This window comes from Balearica regulorum, chromosome Z, assembly GCF_011004875.1.
Source record: "Balearica regulorum gibbericeps isolate bBalReg1 chromosome Z, bBalReg1.pri, whole genome shotgun sequence".
NCBI classification, from domain to species: domain Eukaryota; kingdom Metazoa; phylum Chordata; class Aves; order Gruiformes; family Gruidae; genus Balearica; species Balearica regulorum.
This window is the reverse complement of record NC_046220.1, coordinates 35890921-35911116: the sequence shown is the minus strand read 5'-3', so window position 1 is coordinate 35911116 and position 20196 is coordinate 35890921. Positions and strand designations below refer to the sequence as shown.

At 39.6% G+C, this 20196-nt stretch overlaps 1 protein-coding gene across 7 annotated transcripts in view; it reads right to left on the bottom strand.

The window, feature by feature from the left end:
• Positions 1–857: 857 nt before the first annotated feature.
• The window catches only part of GNE (glucosamine (UDP-N-acetyl)-2-epimerase/N-acetylmannosamine kinase), a 35197-nt gene continuing 15858 nt past the window's right edge, over positions 858–20196 (bottom strand). For all 7 annotated transcript variants that reach the window (XM_075739375.1, XM_075739372.1, XM_075739378.1 and 4 more), the window contains 10 exons: positions 18778–19229; positions 17485–17637; positions 16837–17049; positions 16058–16145; positions 15255–15465; positions 11615–11744; positions 8299–8520; positions 7138–7320; positions 6353–6469; positions 858–3320 (listed from right to left, as the gene is read on the bottom strand). In XM_075739375.1, the coding sequence (XP_075595490.1) occupies positions 3085–3320; positions 6353–6469; positions 7138–7320; positions 8299–8520; positions 11615–11744; positions 15255–15465; positions 16058–16145; positions 16837–17049; positions 17485–17637; positions 18778–19229 (2005 nt within the window). In that variant the 3' untranslated portion in view covers positions 858–3084. The remainder of the gene's footprint in view (positions 3321–6352; positions 6470–7137; positions 7321–8298; positions 8521–11614; positions 11745–15254; positions 15466–16057; positions 16146–16836; positions 17050–17484; positions 17638–18777; positions 19230–20196) is intronic.

Sequence of the window (20196 nt, the reverse complement as noted above, 5' to 3'; positions counted from 1 at the left end):
CCCTGATGCTGTACTGATTAGCTACATGGCTTCCAAAGCATCAGCAATGATCTCTAAAAAGACAGCTAGCAAAACTCAACTGGCCTCCTCATGGTCCTTTGTCCTGGCTCGTTGGGTTTCTATGCTTAGGCAGAGTTCTTGTGGACAAAGTCATCTTCTTCCAGATGTGGGGATGAGGAGCAATGCGGTATAGGGACTGATAGGAGTCTTACATGGCGTTACATCAATTAAAAGCTATATCACCAAGACCTCCACTTTTAAATCACTTTCCAACCTTTTGGCACTAAGTGCTGCTGGTTCTTGCTGACGCAATGCTGATTATAAACGTGCATGTCCATGAGGCGTCTCCTCCTGCCCAAGCTCTTGAGTATCTTATGCAATTCTGCTCAGAGGGCTAGACAGTGGCATTCCTCCTAAGGCTTCAGCAGTTAGGGTACTGTATGCACTTATCAGGGACACTGCAAAACCAAGCCTCCTCCTACAGTACGTGGTATTAGCAGATGCTGCCAGTGCAGGTAATAAGGCACTGCGTCTTTAGGCTCTGAAACGCTGATAATAGCTAGGGAAAGACTTCAGCTGTTGTTTTGTGCCTTTGTTTCTTCCCACCCAGTAATGGATATAAGGGCTGGCTTGCCTTCTTAGATGGTATGGGCTGCTCTCAAGGACAGAGGGCCAGCATCAAGTAATGAGATAGCATGGTACTGCAGGGGTTCTGTGAACATCTGATGTTCACTCCCTCCAGGATTGGATATAATTGGGAGCCAGTGTCCATAAAACCTCTGGTCCACAATAAAGTGCCTGAAGTGTGAGGGAGGTTGTTTAAACAGGGAAGAAAGGAGAAACACATAAAATCACTATTTTGCTATTAAATATGATTTTTTTTTTATTATTTTTGATTTTTATAAACCCACAAACTTATCAGGGAAAACTGCAAGGACTTCTGCACCACTTGCACATATGCAGCAGGTTCTTATCCAGTTGACAGAAAAAAACATGTTCAAAAGCATTTCAGGAACCATTTTCTTAACAGGACTAAACACCTTTACTGTTTAGAGTAAAATTTTTCAACTGTGTTTTAGTCTTTCATGTTTTCTCTAAGCCTGCACCCTCCCTTCTGCTGCTAGGGAAAAACATACCTGGAGTCCATCAGAAATATCCTAGCTTCAGAGGTCTGGAAAGCAAAAGCCTGGTCCCACTTTCAGTCAGGCATGCCTTGTGATGCTAGAGGTTGGAAAGATGAAATGATAGGGCTCCTCTGTGTTAGAACCTCAATACTGTTACTACTGACCTGAGCTACTATCACCACAGAGCAAAGCTGATTTCTCCTTGACCTGCTCATGGAGCTACTGCTGTTACTGAAGTTACTGGGAATCACCAAGTAAACCAAGACACATAGGAAAAGGAACTAAGAACCCCTGATGACATAAAGCCTACTACAAGTTTGCAAACAGTTAAGAGCCAGTATTTGCTGACTCTGAGAAAAACTATGGTATAGAAGCGGTGCAGTTATTCCTGGAGACATCAAGGAGGAGATCTGGAGGTGCTTCTAAAGTCTGCTGTGAAGATGTGAGTTCTCAGTAAGATTCCTTGTGCAAGAGAGGATCAAGTGAAGGAAACTTATGCAGATTATATCCGAGAATTATCCAGTAGAATGGTTCACTATACAAACAGCTATTCAGTCCAAGATTATTGTACAGCAGAGCGCAGTGGTTGCAGAAGGTTGTTTCATTTTGGTTGGAGAAGTTTGAGTGTGGAAATATTTTATTCCCCTGTACTTTACTGGGCTTCTAAGAATATCATCAGTGGTGGCTGAGTCAGATGTCAAAACAGACCATTAAATGCAGGATAGAGGATGGTCTTGTGACTGTTCCTCCACAGTTATCTTCCTTCTGGGATAGCTGATATGTTAGATAGGTCTGTTTTTCAGTTTCTCCTTGTGTAAAATAGTTGTCATTACTACAGTATCTGGAAAGTGTGCTAAAAAGCAGCTGGATAAAGACAGAGCTAATCTCAAAGAAGGACTAGTTAAAGAAACATAAACCATGGTTTACCTAGGCAAGCCTTCACTGGAATTTGACATACTTTGCTCCCAGGCTTCTGAATGTCTTGAAGGTAAGGAGGAGGCTCAGATTTGACTTTCCATCCTGTGAGCTGATGGTGAATACAGGACAAGAACAGTGTACCTGCAGCCACCAGAACTGCTGAGGAGATGCCCTATGTCAGTCTGCAGTGGAAGAGATTTATTGAAAAGTAGAGTCTTTATGCTCTGATGTGCCACATAGCTGAATTTCAGCTAACTGGCTACCAAAGAATAAACAGTCTCTCTCTGTTAATTTGGCAGACAAAGTAGTAGACTAAGTCCCTTGAGAAAACCCCAAACAATAAAATTCAAATAATTTACTGTTGGCCATAGCCAGAAGGCAAAGATGCTCATTGCTACACTTGTCAGTTTGGACTGCTCTACAAGCTGTAAGCTTACTAGACCACAATTTTTTCCTTTATGCGCAAAGCTTCTAAAATGGGTCTCTGCCCTCTAAAGATGATGTAATAAACTGCCTCCACCAAGGTCCTTCATGAACCACAATTTCTAGATGCAGCCTTTGTGATTGTAAAGGCAACCTCCCTTGTTTCCACACACTGAAATTACTACCTGCTATTGGTGATTTCATCATATTTCCTTTGTGGGTGGAGACCTGGAAACTGAAAAGCTGGTCGACAACACTGTAGACTTCTCATTTCACATAGGTGGGAAATGAGATATGGATCCCCAAATGTTAGCTCTAATTTGACACACCATACATCAAGATATGCTCATAAATAATTCAGCTGCACTTAAAACAACATACGAGCTTACCCACAGAGATGATTAAAAACAACAGAATTGCACATTAATTTCTATGAAGTCAGATGAAATTTCAGAAAAATACAAAAATACCTCAATTAGGAAATGCTAAAGTAGTCACTAACTGCTCAGAACACTACTCTGATTCAGTAGCTGCTCTCATCAAAGAAAAATTTTAGGCAAAGTATTCCCTCCACCCATTAGGAATTTGAACAGTCCATTTCTATATTTCTTCCAGGTACCTAGTATATTCTACGTGTAGTATAATCCAGTACCAGACTAGCAGCTCCAAGAAGAGCAGGATCTGCTAGATTTGAGACCACCACATCCACAGTTTTAACAGAGGACAGAGCCTGTCGATTTATCACATCTTTGACAGCATTAACATAGTGGCTAGCTAGAACTCCAGAAAGGATCACAAGAGAGGGGTTCATGGTGTGCAGAATATTCACCACTCCAAGGCCTAATGCTGTCCCAGCTGAAAAGATAAAATAAAAAGAAGTTTAGTAGAATACTCAAAGCAGTCCAAGCATCAGTTGTTGAAATAGGTCAGTTAGCAGCAAATGACACTGCTAGGAAAGTGTTCTATTCCATATGGCAGACAGTTTTATGTTATCAGACAATATGATTTTGCCATTAATTTTTCCTTCAAAAGTAAAACGGAAAAAAAGGCAATTTGATTGCATACTAATGCGTTATCTAATGATATGGATATGAAAGACAAAGCAAAGCATTACCACTCTTGTAAGCTAAGAGAAAATAGGAAAGCATTATTCTACCATCTTAGTGCTATCAGCACAGTGCATGAAGAAGAGGACTGTGTTTAAAGCTAGTAAAGCAGTAAAATATCCCATGTAAAGTAATATGTACGTTGCCTTTGCTTACTCAGGCTAGCCATTCACTTGCCTACAATGAAAGGTGCCATGCTGGACCTTATTCTCACCAATAAGGAGGGCCTGGTAGGGGATGTGAAGCTCAAGGGCAACCTTGGCTGCAGTGACCACAAAATGGTGGAATTCAGGATCCTCAGGGCAGCAAGGAGAGCACTCAGCAAGCTCACCACCCTGGACTTCAGGAGAGCAGACTTTGGCCTCTTCAGGGATCTGCTTGGTAGAATACCATGGGCCAAAGCCCTGGAAGGAAGAGGGGCCCAAGACAGCTCGCTAATATTCAAGGATCACCTCCTCCAAGCTCAGGAGCGATGCATCCCAACAAAGAGGAAGTCAGGCAAAAACACCAAGAGGCCCCCATGGATGAACAAGGAGCTCCTGGGCAAAGTCAAACAAAAAAAAGGAAGCCTACAGAGGGTAGAAACAAGGGCAGGTAGCCTGGGAAGAATACAGAGAAACTGTCCGAGCAGCCAGGGAGCAGGTTAGGAAAGACAAAGCCCTGATAGAGATTAATCTGGCCAGGGATGTCAAGGACAAGATGAAAAACTTCTATAGGTATGTCAGTGACAAGAGGAGGACGAGGGAAAATGTGGGTCCCCTCTGGAATGAAATGGGTGACCTGGTTACCCAGGATATGGAGAAGGCTGAGATACTCAACAACTTCTTTGCCTCAGTCTTCACTGGCAAATCCTTGAGCCACACTGCCCGGGTCACAGAAGGCAAAGGCAGGGACTGGGAGAATGCAGAACCGTCCACTGAAGGAGAAGATCAGGTTTGAGAATATCTAAGGAACCTAAAGGTGCACAAGTCCATGGGACCTGATGAGTTGCATCCACGGGTCTTGAGGGAACTGGCGGATGAAGAGGCCAGGCCACTCTCCATCATATTTGAGAAGTCCTGGCAGTCCGGCGAAGTTCCCGCCGATTGGAAGAGGGGGAACATAACCCCCACTTTTAGGAAGGGTAAAAAGGAAGACCCAGGGAACTACAGGCCGGTCAGTCTCACCTCCGTGCCTGGCAAGATCACGGAGCAGATCCTCATGGAGACTATGCTCAGGCACATGGAAAACAAGGAGGTGATTGGTGACGGCCAACATGGCTTTACTAGGGGCAAATCATGCCTGACAAATTTGGTGACCTTCTATGATGGGTTTACAGCGTCTGTGGATAAGGGAAGGGCAACTGACGTCATCTACCTGGACTTGTGCAAGGCATTTGACACTGTCCTGCATGACATGGTTGTCTCTGAATTGGAGAGACATGGATTCGATGGATGGACCACTCGGTGGATAAGGAATTGGCTGGATGGTCACACTCAGAGTTGTGATCAACGGCTCAATGTCCAAGTGGAGAACAGTGACGAGTGGTGTTCCTCAGGGGTCGGTACTGGGACCGGCAGTGTTCAACATCTTTGTCGGCGACAGGGACAGTGGGATCGAGTACACCCTCAGCAAGTTTGCTGATGACACCAAGCTGTGTGGTGCAGTTGACACGCTGGAGGGAAGGGATGCCATCCAGAGGGACCTTGACAGGCTGGAGAGGTGGGCCCGTGCGAACTGCATGAAGTTCAACAAGGCCAAGTGCAAGGTCCTGCATGTGGGTCGGGGCAATCCCAAGCACGACTATAAGCTGGGCGAGGAATGGATTGAGATCAGCCCTGAGGAGAAGGACTTGGGGGTATTGATTGATGAGAAGCTCAACATGAGCCGGCAGTGTGCGCTTGCAGCCCAGAAAGCCAACCGTTTCCTGGGCTGCATCCAAAGAGGTGTGACCAGCAGGTTGAGGGAGGTGATTCTCTCCCTCTACTCCACTCTTGTAAGACCCCACCTGGAGTACTGTGTCCAGCTCTGGGGGCCCCAGCACAAGAAAGACATGGAGCTGTGGGAGCGAGTCCAGAGGAGGGCCACGAAGCTGATCAGAGGGCTGGAGAACCTCTCCTATGAGGACAGGCTGAGAGAGTTGGGGTTGCTCAGCCTGGAGAAAAGGCGGCTCTGGGGAGACCTAATTGCGGCCTACCTGTATCTGAAGGGGCCTACAGGAACGATGGTGAGGGACTGTTTATCAGGGAGTGTAGTGACAGCACAAGGGGTAATGGGTTTAAGCTGAAGGAGGGTCGATTTAGATTAGATGTTAGAAAGAAATTCTTTACTGAGGCACTGGAACAGGTTGCCCAGAGAGGTTGTGGAGCCCCCATCCCTGGAATTGTTTAAGACCAGGCTGGATGAGGCTTTGGGCAACGTGGTCTAGTGGAGGGTGTCCCTGCCCTCGGCAGGGGGGTTGGAACTAGATCATCTTTGAGGTCCCTTCCAACCCTAAGCATTCTATGATTCTATGAAATGTCCCCAGATTTTCCAAAATGACAATGTTGAGACCTCACCTTTTTAAACTGATCTTTGCAGAAACTTTTCATCTTCTCATTTACTGGAACAGAGACTTGTAATACACACTTCTGCTCACGTTTCCTCCAACATTTATATTTAACATTTCATTACCATTAGTAATTTTATATAGAGAGGTCTCAACATGTAGAATTGTGTTTGTAGTGCTACAGTGCATTACTATTTTTGTATCCTCAAAAATCTAATCATGGGAGGGTTCCACACTTTGGGCTATGTCCTCACCTGTTCTCAGAATGCTGTCTGCCTTTGTGTTCCCAAGTTTAGCTGCTTGAATGAGATGTGCAGCACTAACAACGTCCTCCTTCTTCATTGACATTCCTTCCACTAAAAGCAGATCCTCTGAAGAGGAAAAGAAAGAGCCAAGAGAAAAACATTGTGATACAGTAAGTCAAGAAAAGGAGGCTGGCAAACAGGCAGTTAAGATCTTTACATCTCTCTTACTTGCACACTGAAGCCTAAATCCTGACCTATCTATCCTACCCTGAGTTTAGCCAAAGTGGTCATATCCGTATTATTCAGGGAAGTACCTGTAGAAACAGGGCATCAAACTCAGACAGTTATTGTATGGGAATTCACTAGTCTTGTCAGCCCCAAAAGTTAATAAAATAAAATATAAATGTTCTCAAACTTATCTAAGACTGAGAAGCTATTGCTGAAAGGCAATCATTGTGAAACCAAACATCACAGAATGCCTGTCAGATTACCTTACACCATGCTTAAAAAGGACAGACTAAACTCTACTACATACTTCTGGTAATTTTGAGACCAGTAGTTCCAAACGTGGCTTGCCTGGGGTATTGCCATCACTAAAAAAGACTTGTATTATGCAGGTTCTGGCAGTTCCTGGGTTGGCCGTACACAGGAATCCTATCTGGTTGCCTGTAAACCTATTCTTGTCTCCTCCTAGAAAAAGATAGCAGGTCTATTTTTCTTAATATTACCTTTGCAAATTTCTTTCTCTACTGCAATTTATTAATCGTGTTTTCAAAAATAAAGCACATAGATACCATCATGCAGTTTCTTAGCTTCTCTCTGTAATGCTATTCCAGAGGCATATGCTTCTATACATCCTTGGCTACCACACAGGCACTCTGGTCCATCTAAAGATACAACAATATGCCCAAGCTCAGCAGCACAGAAAGAACTGCCATGGATCAATTCGTGTTGATGAACGATTCCACCTCCAATTCCTGCAAAGATATGGAAACTTCTATGATTAAAAAAAAAAAAAAAAAAAGTAAAATACATTTTTTTAAAGGCCCCAATTCTTCAGGACATTGACATTTGCTTATTCTAACACAGACAAGACAAAATATTTACATCAATCATCTTCCATACTGGAAACCAAAAATTACTGGTTATTGAAGAACTCTTATCTGTTCATACACCTAATAAGCGAGCTCATAGTTCCCTCCTATTCATATATGTATCAAAATGGTATACGATGCTTCTCCTTTCTTAAAAAGCCAATGGATGGTAGATCTTTTAAGCTTGTGAGTCATGCTTTTTATGCACAAAACTAGCCTTTGAAGTGGCTTTAAAATTTTGCATTTCAGATGAGATGTTTTAATGTTGTATTTAGACAGCTAAACCTGTGTACTAAAGAGCCAGGACACTTAAATCTGCAATCCTCTGCTGCCCCTTCCCAAACCCTGGGTAGAGATTCATCAGGTAGTTGCTGCTGCCACCATTCTAAAGGACTATCTACTTAACAAAGAAGAAAAGTTACCCCACATTTGCATTTGAGATATAATAAGCATCATCTCTCATACTCAATTGCTTATCTTTTTGATACATATTCTGATCTGACTTGCATTTCTGCACTGGAAGAGAATTAAGCTGTAAAGCTGGAAAAAGCAAAATTATTCCAGCTAAAGTTGCTTAGATTTTCCTTATTTTGAAAGGATGGTTTGCCTGCATAGCTGTATCAGCAGAACTTCTTTTACAAGAAGCTTATAGTATGCAAAAGATTTAATTTGCTTAAATAATTAAAAAGTACCCTAAAAGAAACAAATAGATGTAGTGGCAAAAGGATTTTTGGTTTAAGAACCTAATATATGAGGCTTTTGCAGGCATAGTGGTGGTGTTTGTTTCTAAGATCAGCTAAGCGTCTGAATGATGGTGCTGGTATTTTGACTTTGGGTTCCATTGAACTATAACATACCCACCTGTACCAGTAATGAGCGTTACAAAATTTTCTATTCCTTTTCCATGACCAAATTTCCTCTCTGCTAGAGCAGCACAGTTTCCATCATTGTCCACCCAGACTGGCAGGTGCAGAGCATCAGATATTGGAGTTCTGAGATCCACAGAGCTCCACTCCTGAATGAGTTTTGTAGAGTGAAGCACAATTCCTTCTCGGGGGTTTACTCGTCCCCCTGTGGAAATACCTAAGTCCCAGAAATACAGGAGAGAAAAATCAAAACTAAGTCTTTGTAATACTTCAATTAACAAATCTGTTTTTCTCTTTGCAATGACACATATTTTAATTTCTAATACTCGGCTTTGAAGCAGAGTGTGAAAGTAATTATTTCTAAGTATTACTGGTGGTGCAGTTTCTGACATGTAAAGAAAATTCACAGAACTCCATTGCTCTAATCACAATGCACCTAATATCTTAGAACTAACTAGATGGGTAATGGTTAGTGTTAGTCAGAGAGTTAATGTTCCTACTTCAGGCAAGATTGCAGCAAATCACTTAATACCGGTGTTTCTTTTTAGCCATGTATGAAAGACACAACAGCAAACTGTAAAAAAATAAATGGTTCAAACCCTGGAACAACAGAAGCGTTCTGAAATTTGCTATAACTCTCAAGATTTAGAATGACTAAAAATAATCACTGGACTTTGAGTAGTAATTTCTACTTAAAAATACACTTTTTTCCAGAAGAATCAAAACTGTTCAGAGATTTGTCTACTGAACAGAATAATGGCTAATAATAGGCACTATTAGCCAAACTAGTTTTCTCTAGCTGGAGAGGCTTCCGAAGTTGATGGACTCTGTCAGGACTTCCAAAAAGCAGGCCATTCTATTATGGAAGTATTTAGCTCTAGACATTTTATCTATTATTCTTGTACAGAGATTATATAATTGTGTCACTTAAGACGTTCAGAGAAAAGAGTCCCAGGGTTAACATTATAATAGAAAGCAGCATAATAGAAAGCAGCACAAAAGCTACAAGACAAGCAGCTGAAATGAACATTAAAGCTGTAAGACTGTCCCCCCCCCAATCTCACTTTGTAAAGAACGAATCATCTGAGAAGCTGTCAGCAAGTACCTAATAGAAACAACATTGCCAATGTCAATCTGTATAGGTCTCCCTAAGATTTTAAGAACCAAATGTTTATTACAAAAAAACCTCATTTAATACTTAGTTGCTAACTCAGCAATAGCTTAGTAAAACATGTCTACTTTTTCTACATGCTGTAATTCTGTAATTGATGTAAACAACTACGGGAATTAGCAGAAGCTCTCTCTTCATCCTCTCTGCTACCAGGTCCAGAAAGATATCTTAAATACTGCCTAGTAGCAGTAAATTGATAGCTGTCACAAATACCACTATGTAACATTTGTGCATAGATCTGAGTCTCCTTTGGTTTAAAATTTTTATTTTGTAAAAGTAAAAAAAAAAAATTCAGTAACAGGTGCTAGTGTTCTTTGCGCCTGATAGTCTTTACTCTTCCCTCACTTTCATAAAGCTGTTTTTAACATAAATGTTTTGTTTTGAGTGAAAACACAACAAAAATAACAAAATAGAAACTAACTGCAGAGCTGTTGCAATCTAGACTTATTTGATCATCAAGACAAAAAGATATTGAAAATTATTATTTTTTTCATGAGTCCTACTTTGCAAACCTGTCTGGTATTAGTGGGAGTTCTTCAATCAAAGTTACACTCATGTATCTAGTATTTTGAGTGTTGACAGGAGTTTGTAGGACTAAAAGAGGAAAACATCTTTTTTCATTGCTTTTTGATAGTAGCTCTTTCTCCTTATTCATTGCCAACAGTTATTACTTTTACTCTTACCTATGATAGCTGGAAGAAAAGCTGATAGCTGATAAAAAGTCCAGGATTAAGTCAAGCCCTTCTGCTCAGTCTTGCAAAAGTTTCTACAAAGTTATAGGAACTCTCCATCTTATGGTTATTAGCCTTAACAAAATGACTAGAATCTAATACATTAATTACTCCCCTAGAAATTATATGTCATTGTCTAAAGAGAACTTTCAATTTCAGCTAGTATTCCAATTAAAACTGTGAGTCTGAATGACACAAAGAGCAGCTAACAAAAATAGCCAGGTAAGAAATTTCTGACTCTGTAGCACAACTTTTCCCCTCATTACTCAGTAATTGAACAGCAAGGCATCAGTCACAGAAGGAAGGAGGCTGAAGAATAATTAAGAATGTCATTCTATGTAAAAGGACAAAAAAAAGGAAAGATTTTTCTCCATATATAAATCTCCGTAAACCAGTTTATGGTTTCACTGTCCTAATAAGCTATTCTTAGATACTTGCAATAGTAATTACTGCAGAGTTCACCATCTTTTCTACAGGAACTATGAGGCTTTCAAGATTTAGCATTTGGACACAATAAAATAATCTGGGTGGTTAAGGCATATGTATTACCCAACAGATAGTCTGAAAGATTTGATTTGATTTGAAGGTCTGGCATATTTCTTCTTATGGCTTTGTGTACTTAAGGTAGTTTTGGAAAATACTTTTAAAAGAAGTTAAAATTAACTTTTCTTTCTACTGTGTGATTCAAGTAAGTTTTGGTCTGGAACAATCTACTTTTTTGGGAGTATTTGTCAGCTAAAATGAGGATTTTATGTCCTCAGAAATTCAGGACACATTAATCAACACCTTCATAAATAACTGCAATATCTAAGACCAAAGCTCCCAGTCGTCATCAAACTGAAGAAGTCCCATCTGGTATAAACACACAGTTTAACTTGGAACTCTACTACAGTGTAAGTAAACCAGCCATCAACAGAAAGGCTGCTTTTGTCTCCATTAGCTGCAAATTTAATCTAACGTTTTAGCCTTTTAGTCTGCCCTAGTGTAACTGAGGATTCTGCTGTGCAGTTGATCCTGGCCATAAAGAAAGGCTTACAGGCAGTAGAAGAAACTTGACTCAGCTGCAGTTGTTTCAAGAGCTGTTTCAATATACACTAAGCATCTGACTCTCAATTTGGAGATGGCAGGGAACTTCAAAATCCACCAAAATCTGTATAGCACGCATTTTAGATACAGTTTAGATATAACTTAGCAGATTGCTTTCGTGGCTGTTACAGACTGCAGCACCTTCTATCTTTATAGTCAGCTTCTCATTTTGACAGACATTTTAAAAAGTTTTTCTGTTAAAAATGTAATTTAAGAGCTTAAAATGCACAAGATTCACTTTAGAAAAGTGTTTTAAATTAATCAGTAGTGATTTCATTTCATGTGGAAAAACTTAGATGAAAAGACAGTATTTGTTAACTTACCTACTCCCAAAATTCTGCAGTTCACATTTACCGCCTCTGATGCGGCCTCTACACACATCTTTAGAATTAATTCTAGTCTGTCTTCATAAGTTTTAGGGTTGAGCTGGGTATACTTCTTGACTATTTCACCCTAGAAATTAGAAACAACAAAACATGCCCCACAGAACTGTACTTCATGATGAGATTTCTCTTCAATTTACACAATAGGTCAACTTGAAAAGGGAGAGTCATGACATCTCTTTTTAAAAAAAAAACAAGAAACAGATGTGTGCCTTAGATCTTGGTCCTATAGGCTGTTTTGTGCAAGATTCCTGACAACTCTGGGGGACTAATTTGCAAGATTAGGCATTCCATTCTGCTTCTGTAATCAGCCTCCCCTGTCTGAAATAAAATACATAGTTTAAGGAACACATGGATTATGTAAGGAAATATCAAAGGAGCTGCTGGAACTGTTGTTAGGAGTAAACTGTGATACAACAATGCACCTAAACTCAATACTATAGTGTTAAAAAGTAAGAGAGTAGCAATTGCTGAAAAAGACAGAAAACCCACAGTGCTTGAAGAATAAAATGTTTCCAATTTGATTAGATGAAAGTTTCGCAGACTGTTACATACACTGCTATTTTACCAGCAGGAGGAGAGAAATGCCGGAAATGTCAATGCAAAATTTCCTTTCAGAAATAGCTTTTATTCTAAGCAATTATACTTCTGAGTCACTTGAACTATTTCTGAAGTACCAATTACTGTGATGTATGCTGTACAGGGGAGGGAGGGACCAAGCTGAAGGGATTATTTTCAACCCTAGGAGTCATGCAGTGGTAATGAAAGCATTCATTGTGCATGCCTGAATTTGTGGCTACTACAAAACTAATTTTAATGTTACGTTAAGTATTAGGCCACGAAACTGCAGAAGATATGCTGCTTAGCAATGTTATTCTCCCTATTGTATCTCCAGTACTCCACAATATATCTAAGCGAATAACAGTGTATTAACACAACTAAGCCAAGAGGAGTAACAAAGTCATTGCCAAAGTGACTTAGAAAATTCTAAGATATCAATAGTTTGAGTATTAGATCCTACCACCTCAGCATCACATCAGCAATAGGTTTTGGGGATTTTTATGATGTTTAGTTTCCTCTTCACTTTTGGTTTGGAGGGGGAAGGGAATCAGAGGATGTTATTTTGGAAGACAAGGCTGCAGCAAACATTATAAAAAGACACAACAGCTTTTAAAAGGAGCTTTTGAAAAGTCCGTTATTTTATTCATGAAAAGAAAACTACACCTTCAGCTCTGCCATTTCCTGTTAAATGCTTACATCTGTTGTGTAAATTTTATCATGAAAGTCTGATCCTTTTCTCTCTCACTTGCATTTCAACTTTTATAAATGCCACCCCAAGCTACAATCTGCAAAATGCACAAGATTTTTTTTAAACTCTGTTTTTCCCCTGGCTGTGTTTGCAGAAATTGTGGTGTCAATTTTACTTCTAAAAAAAAAACCCAACAACTTTTAAAAGTTTTCTTTAAAACCTTAAAGATGTGCCAGACATCTCCTTTTAAATGAATGCAAAAATTCTGTAATATACCAGGTCAATTACCCTCTAGCTTTCTGCAGACAACTTACTTTTCTTTCTGGGTAACTATGTCTAACTGATCTAGTTGTCTGGAAGTATGCAGTGTAACGATAGGAGTGCTTGTCCAATACTGTTGAGAATAAAAGCAAAAGATTTCTCAATATGAGTTTTATTCACATCTTTAAAGTGCTACTGAGTTAAGGATTTTTACGGAGTTTTTTTCCCCCCAAACAGTAAGATGGGTACCTAAATGAGTTAAAATTCTTCAGTCCTAACCATCCTTTCATTTATCAACCTGGATAAGAATTATTTCCAATATTTTTACACCATCACCAAGTAATTTTTGTCCCATAAACTTGAAGCGCACAAGTTGAAATAGAAATTTTGTGGGTTTTTTCATTGATCTGGATAATCACCTGATGGACATGGGTGTATTTGTTTTACCAGACAATGCCTTTGCAAGTGATTTAGCACCACATTGATACTGATGCCATTTTGGTGGCCTCACTTGCAGTTTTTTAAGACTTCAGGTTTTGTTACGTTTGCCAAGTATGAACTTTCATCTTCCTAAGTCAGCTGTCAAACATTTGCAATATGTTGTCTATGACTGGCAGAGCTGTGCAAACAATGCATACTTATTAGTGCTATGACACAGGCAAAGGAAAGCTTTCTACTGTGCCTCAACCAGACAAATGGGTTGAGGAACTTCTACACATGCGACCATTAAGTCACACAGTATCCCTAAACCTGAACACCTCTCCATACAGCCTTCACAAGGCTGCAACTTCAAGCCTATTTCAAATGGGTTACTTTTACAGAAGAGAGGCACATCAAACTCAAAACTCACTCAATCTTTAAAGTCTCTAAGAATTCTACTGTATATATCAAATTCTACTAACTTTGATGATGGTATTAAACCATCAAGCATCTCTTTTCATACATCAAAGGACACAGTCAATACAATTAAAACCAAAACCAAACCAAAAACCCTGATAGGAATTTTAGAAGATCAAATCCACCACCCTTTTCCAATGCAAGATCACCAAACTGTAATGCAGCTGGTTTTGCGACCTCTTTAAACCGGTTCCTACTATTTTGGCAATGAAGACACCAGGCCCATCCAGACTATCTATTCCAGCCTTCTCTTGCATTGACAGCTAAGCTGGATAATAAGAAAAACTTTAGAGTAATTTAACCTTCTACTACTCTAATACTTTACTACTTGTTCATGCACAAGTGAATCTGATTTTTCTCTTCATGGAAGAGGCTTCTATATTAAGGCTTTTTTTTTTTTCCTCAGTTTCTTCTATTCTAGACTAAACAATTCTGGTTTCTTCAACTTTTTCCTGTTTTTCTGGTCTGTAATAATAATTTTCTCCTGATTCTCTCTCCAATTGGTCTACATCTCTGTGGTGTGATGCATTACAGTGAACACTGTTCCAGCTGAGGCTCGGCACTGTCTTACTGATAATGCTTCTATGCAGGAAGATTCTGAGAATTTTTGCTTACTGGCTGTTCTTCTCTTGGTAGAAGAGATGCAAAATTCTGTACCTTGAATTCAGCCACCACTCTCCCTCAGTAAAGTGCTTTGCTAGATGCTGATTGTTGCTCAAAATGGTTCTGTGTGTCCATTACATGGCTGTGTAAGGCAGTGGGGAAGTAAAAAAGACTGCTCTTGGAGCCTTTCCCTTTTTTGCTCGACATATAAAAAGTTGCAGGGTGAACCAAGTCACCTTCTACAGGGAACCAACACATCTGAAAGTTGTCCTATTCTCTGAAGTCTGAATGACTTCCACAGAGAGGGAGCAGCTAGGGCCATGCACCAGCAAATGGGCTTTGCTAGTTTAATAGCAGCCTTAAAAGAGCAAACCAGCAGGCGAATTTTATCAAGGCGGTATGAGAGGTGCAACAAGTGAGGGAAAATCTACTTTACCTCTCAACAGCAAAAGCCAGTAGGACTGCTTTGTTTTCGGGCTCTTTAGCATAAGCCCATACTTGACTGTAGGAACAAAACCACAAAGCCCAATGGAGTTTGCAGAATCTCTGTAAGCACAACAGAATATTTACCTTCATACTGACAATTGCTACTCGGAGATTAGTTCCACCTAGATCCACAGCCAGAGCACTCTGTGTCTCTAGAATATGGTCGATATCTTGAGAGATATTATCTTTGACAGGAGGAAAACAGAACTTCTTTTGCAATGGCTCTTTGAGGTCAATAGATTTGAGGAACTTCAAAATCCTTGGAACGGCATTACCATCTCCATATATTTTTGAGCTACAATATGACAAAAAAGGAAATTACACTATAAAGTTGAGGTTCTTAAGAAATAAACTTTTTATTCTTGTCCTTAGTTAGACAAATATGATCTCTTGAAGTTTCTAAGAACTTATACGTTAAAGAACTGAAGGTCAGTGCTATATGGCTGAAGAATAAAAAAAAGCATCATGCTGTGATCCTGCAGCTCCCCAGGAAACTTGCACTCAGGACTCTCTATGTATGATGCCTGAGGTCAATCCGGCATGTCCTTCAGGCACAAGTCAGAGGTAGGCACACAGGATGTTCTCCCTCATGCTGCTCGTATGGAACAGTCATGCTAGTCTAAGCTAACATACAAATTTTGTCGGATGTTAAATTACTATTTGTATCAAAACATTACTAATAACATTTTGCTCTACAAATACTAATCTGCATACCAAACATTGCACTATGATTCTGAATGAGACATGTGAAATGAAAAATAATTTCTAACCTCAGACTACTGCATTAAAAGCACTCCAATCAAATATGATAAACCACCTCAGGACTAAATGCCTTTTACTCTACTGCTTTAATATCCTCTCCAATGAAGCAAGATGAACGTACTTACCATGGATACTGTTTACCAAACTGCAGCTGAAGAGCATGCAGAATCTTATCCTGTGTATCAGCATCACGAACATGAAGAACATTTTCACCTAGACGACAAAAGTTAACATAATAGAACAGGTCAGCTCCTCAAATTACATTAAAGGATAAGAACTGCTTAAAAAAGAAAGAAATAATTATTTTTGTTTCCTTTGAGCACGAAAGACTCCAGCCAGATCAACATTGCTTTTCATCAGTCGTGTGCCTCCCCCTGCTCCCAGTAAAGCAATGGCGACTCCTATGACACACTGTCATGCATTACAAAACACTAGGGAGTAGAATATTAGCCTTCAATGGAATTCCATTATTAAATGTAAAATGCACAAATGAAAATGGGCTAAATGGCTACTTGTGTCATATCTGCATATCTGTGAAATACCACAATGCAGTTACTTCCTGAAGTGGTGAAGAGTTCATCTTTTTTGAAGTGAAATTTCAATACATGTCAAACATCAAACTAGCTATAAAGGAAAACAGTTGCCTATTCTGCTAAATGCAATCCACTACAAATGGAGATATATTTTAACTTGTCTATAGATAAAAGCCTCATTATCTTACATGAGACACACAAGCGGTACTAATATCATACAGGAATAGCCAGCGAAGCTATAAAATGGGTCAAAAATTATGTTGCACTGGTAGTGCCAGATGGCCTTTGTCAAGCATTCATTTGACTTTATCCTGTGGAACAAAAAAAACTCAGAACCATGAGGAAATGAAAATAGTTAAGAAAACATGTACCTGTTTCTCTTCCTGTCTGACGTGTCCCCAAGTTGATGACGGGTGTACCAAATGCTCCCACCTCTCTGACACCACAGCTGCTGTTACCAATCATACAACCAGCATGAGCAACTAGCTGAATGAACTGGTCAAATGGGACATGCTTTACTGCCCGAAAATTGGGATGATGTTCAATGCCCTTCTTCCTCATCACCCGAACCATCTCTTTGCTTCCTAGAAAAAACCCAAGAGGTAAAGTAAATTATTCAAGTTCTATTGTTAAACTGAAAGTCCAAACATGCAAAGGAGTTAATAACTTTTCATTGAGTTGCCAGCTCTGAGCTGGTTTTGTTCTCTTTTTATCCTCACACTTTAAGTTGCAGAGCTGGGCACATAAGCCCAAGTTTGATCCCAAAATCCACTGCAAAAATCCTTCTGTAGTTTTTAGTTAATCTGAGAGGCTCTAATATTGCTTTTGCATATCACGTGGTTTCCCTTCATCTTCGTCCCTGAGAAGTTGAAATGCAGTGGATGCACACCTGATGCTGAGACCATCCAGCTATTTCCATCTGGCTGGAGGTTCTGGGATAAAAGCACTCCATAAGAACCAATGTATTCTTTAAAGACATTCTGTTATGTGTCCCTCTGTCATGATGGTATTTTACTCACCTGCATCCACATTAGGAAACAGAACAAGTGTTCTCTTGTTGAAGGAGATGAGTGCATCTAGTGTCAGCTCAAACATCTTTATGGAATGTTTAATATCTGTGGTTACAGGATGTTGCAGAGCAACTATATAATCTCTGGTTTTGACATCTTCACCTGTCCAAATGGAGCCCAAGAGAAGTTTTTTTATTGGCACAGAATAGTAAAAGGGAGGACATACTTTTGAAACTACCAATGTGAAAGCCTGAACAAAGTACAGAATGGGATATCTAACACATAAATTTCAATGCTACCATAAAACTCAAGGGAATACCAGGAAGATCTAGCTTGTTATTTGCACTCTGAGAAAGTCTCAGAACTTTAGAGACCACTACCAAAACCCCAGCAAACTGTTAACTGGCAGGCCTACATTTAAAGCTTTGAAAAACTATATCAGGGTCAAGAGCCTGTTCTCACACCAGTGTAAATCTGGAATAGCATGAAAGCTCTGAAGCTGCTGAGGTTTTCTGTCAGTTCTCCATCCTCAAGCAAAGACTTCATTCCCATTGCTTTAAAAAAAGTCAGTCATACCTGGTTTAGTACATTTGATAAAAAAGTTTATCTGCAAAATATTCACCTGCTGATCTAAGAAGATTCCAGCTTCTGACTATACAGGTTAATGTGCCATATAGGAGATTGCTTTGTGAAAGATAAAAAGCAAACACAATACCCCATTGTTTATAGGAATTATTGTAAGTAAATGAACATGAAACAACAAAAGTCTTTGGTGCATGTTGCCCTGTTGCAGTGTGTTCCTCAAAAGAATGTTCATAATATAAATTCCCTTTGATTTTTTTTTTTCAGATAAGCCCTGAACAGCTCTGATTCTATTTAAATACATCCTTTACACCAAAGTAACTGTTCATCCAAGACTGTTCTGGTTTTGAACAGTTTTGCTCAGGGAAATTACCCATTCAAGGAGTTATTTTTTCAATTTCGCAAACGGACTAGATGTGTTTACTAGGGCAAATTTGTAGCTTTCCAGCTATATATGGTAGAACACAGATCAAAAGAAAGTGTAGAAATAAATAAATACTAGATATATACACTAAATATACTAGTTTTTAGAGAAGAAGCAGGTAGATGCTTGATAATCATCTCCAATTAAGCAAACTTGCAAGTTACTAGCAAGAAGTCTGTCTGTTTCTTTCCCATACTTTTCTCAGAGCCACTGGTCAACAGATCCCACAGACCTTGTTACTGAGTTTGTCAAAGGTTGAAAGTCATAAGAAAAACATTAAAAAGTGGACTGCTCACCTAGCCACATGCGTATAATACTCATGTAGTCCTTATTTTTGGCAGAGAGAAGCTTGTCATATGAGGGACAGCCCGCTAAAAGGATGCGGTCATGGTCTTCACACATGGCTATCAAATGCTGCTCTGCGCTCCTTGTGCAGCACACATGGTAATGGGCCAGTTTGGTTATAGCGTGTCTGATGGAGTCATCAATAGTCCCACTGACTTCCCCACCTTCAATGTGAAGAATGCGAATATTCATCAGGGCTGCAGATGTGGCCAGGGCCAAAGCATCAAATCTGTCCCCGTGAACTATCATTATGTCAGGTTTCAGGCGGTTCAGGACATCCGGCAACTTGACTAAGGCAAGGCCCACTGACTCCACCATAGCTGCCTCATCCTCCCCTCTCACAATGGTGTGCAATCTTGTATGGATATCAAAGTCATCTTGTTCAATCATACGATAGGTATTACTGAAGGTAAGAGGAGAAGGGTTAGAGTAAATACAACTTGGTTTCACAGCAACATAGCTCAACAAAATAACCGCACATTAGAGTATTTGTACTGGGGTTGAACGAAGACCTGCTTATCACATCTCCTTCACTGAGGAAACTAGTTTTTAAGATTTTAATAGAATGTTCTCATCCATAAGAAGATCTTCCCTCATATTCCAAGCATCAAGTTCTTCTAGACACCTTTATAAAGGAGGAGCCTTACTGAACGTGTCCTGGAAACCCTCAGAAGTCAAACTCTTTGTTTATGAGTTTGCAGACCCTTTCAGAGAATAGACATGGCATGATTTCTTTTCAGGAAAGGTATGCTGACATCTTGCAGCTAGCATCCATTTTTCAGATTCTCTATTTGAGTTGTATCAAGACTTATAGACTTAAGAAATCATTACACAAAGAGGCCTTAAGTTCAAAGGAAACAGGTTTTTGCACTGAAAAAAGGTTTTCCATACATACTACTAGCTTCATTTCATATTGAGAAAATTAAAACATTCCTTGAATAATGAGAATTGTTATTGTTTATAGTTATGTATTTGAAATAGGAAAGATCATACATCTGTACGAGATTAACTATACTCCACAGTCACTAGACCTGACCTAAGCAGTCTGCACACTCTGGCTGGAATAAAAGAGAAAAAAAACACAGAAATTTCCCATTTGTCTTCAACCCATCTGACACATTCACTGTCTTATTCAAAGGATCACACTTTAAAACTGATTTAAATCAGATTTAATTTTCATTAATTCCACTCTACTACTCACATTCTGTAAATGAAAATCTCACAATCTGCAAGCTAAGCAAAGATAGCAAAGATTATAAAATGCTCAAGAAGCAATCTGCATTCTGCGTAACTACAGTAAACCCTATCTATCTACTCATTCTGCTCACTGCTGTATCACACAGGATATTTTCCTACAAGTAACTTGTCAA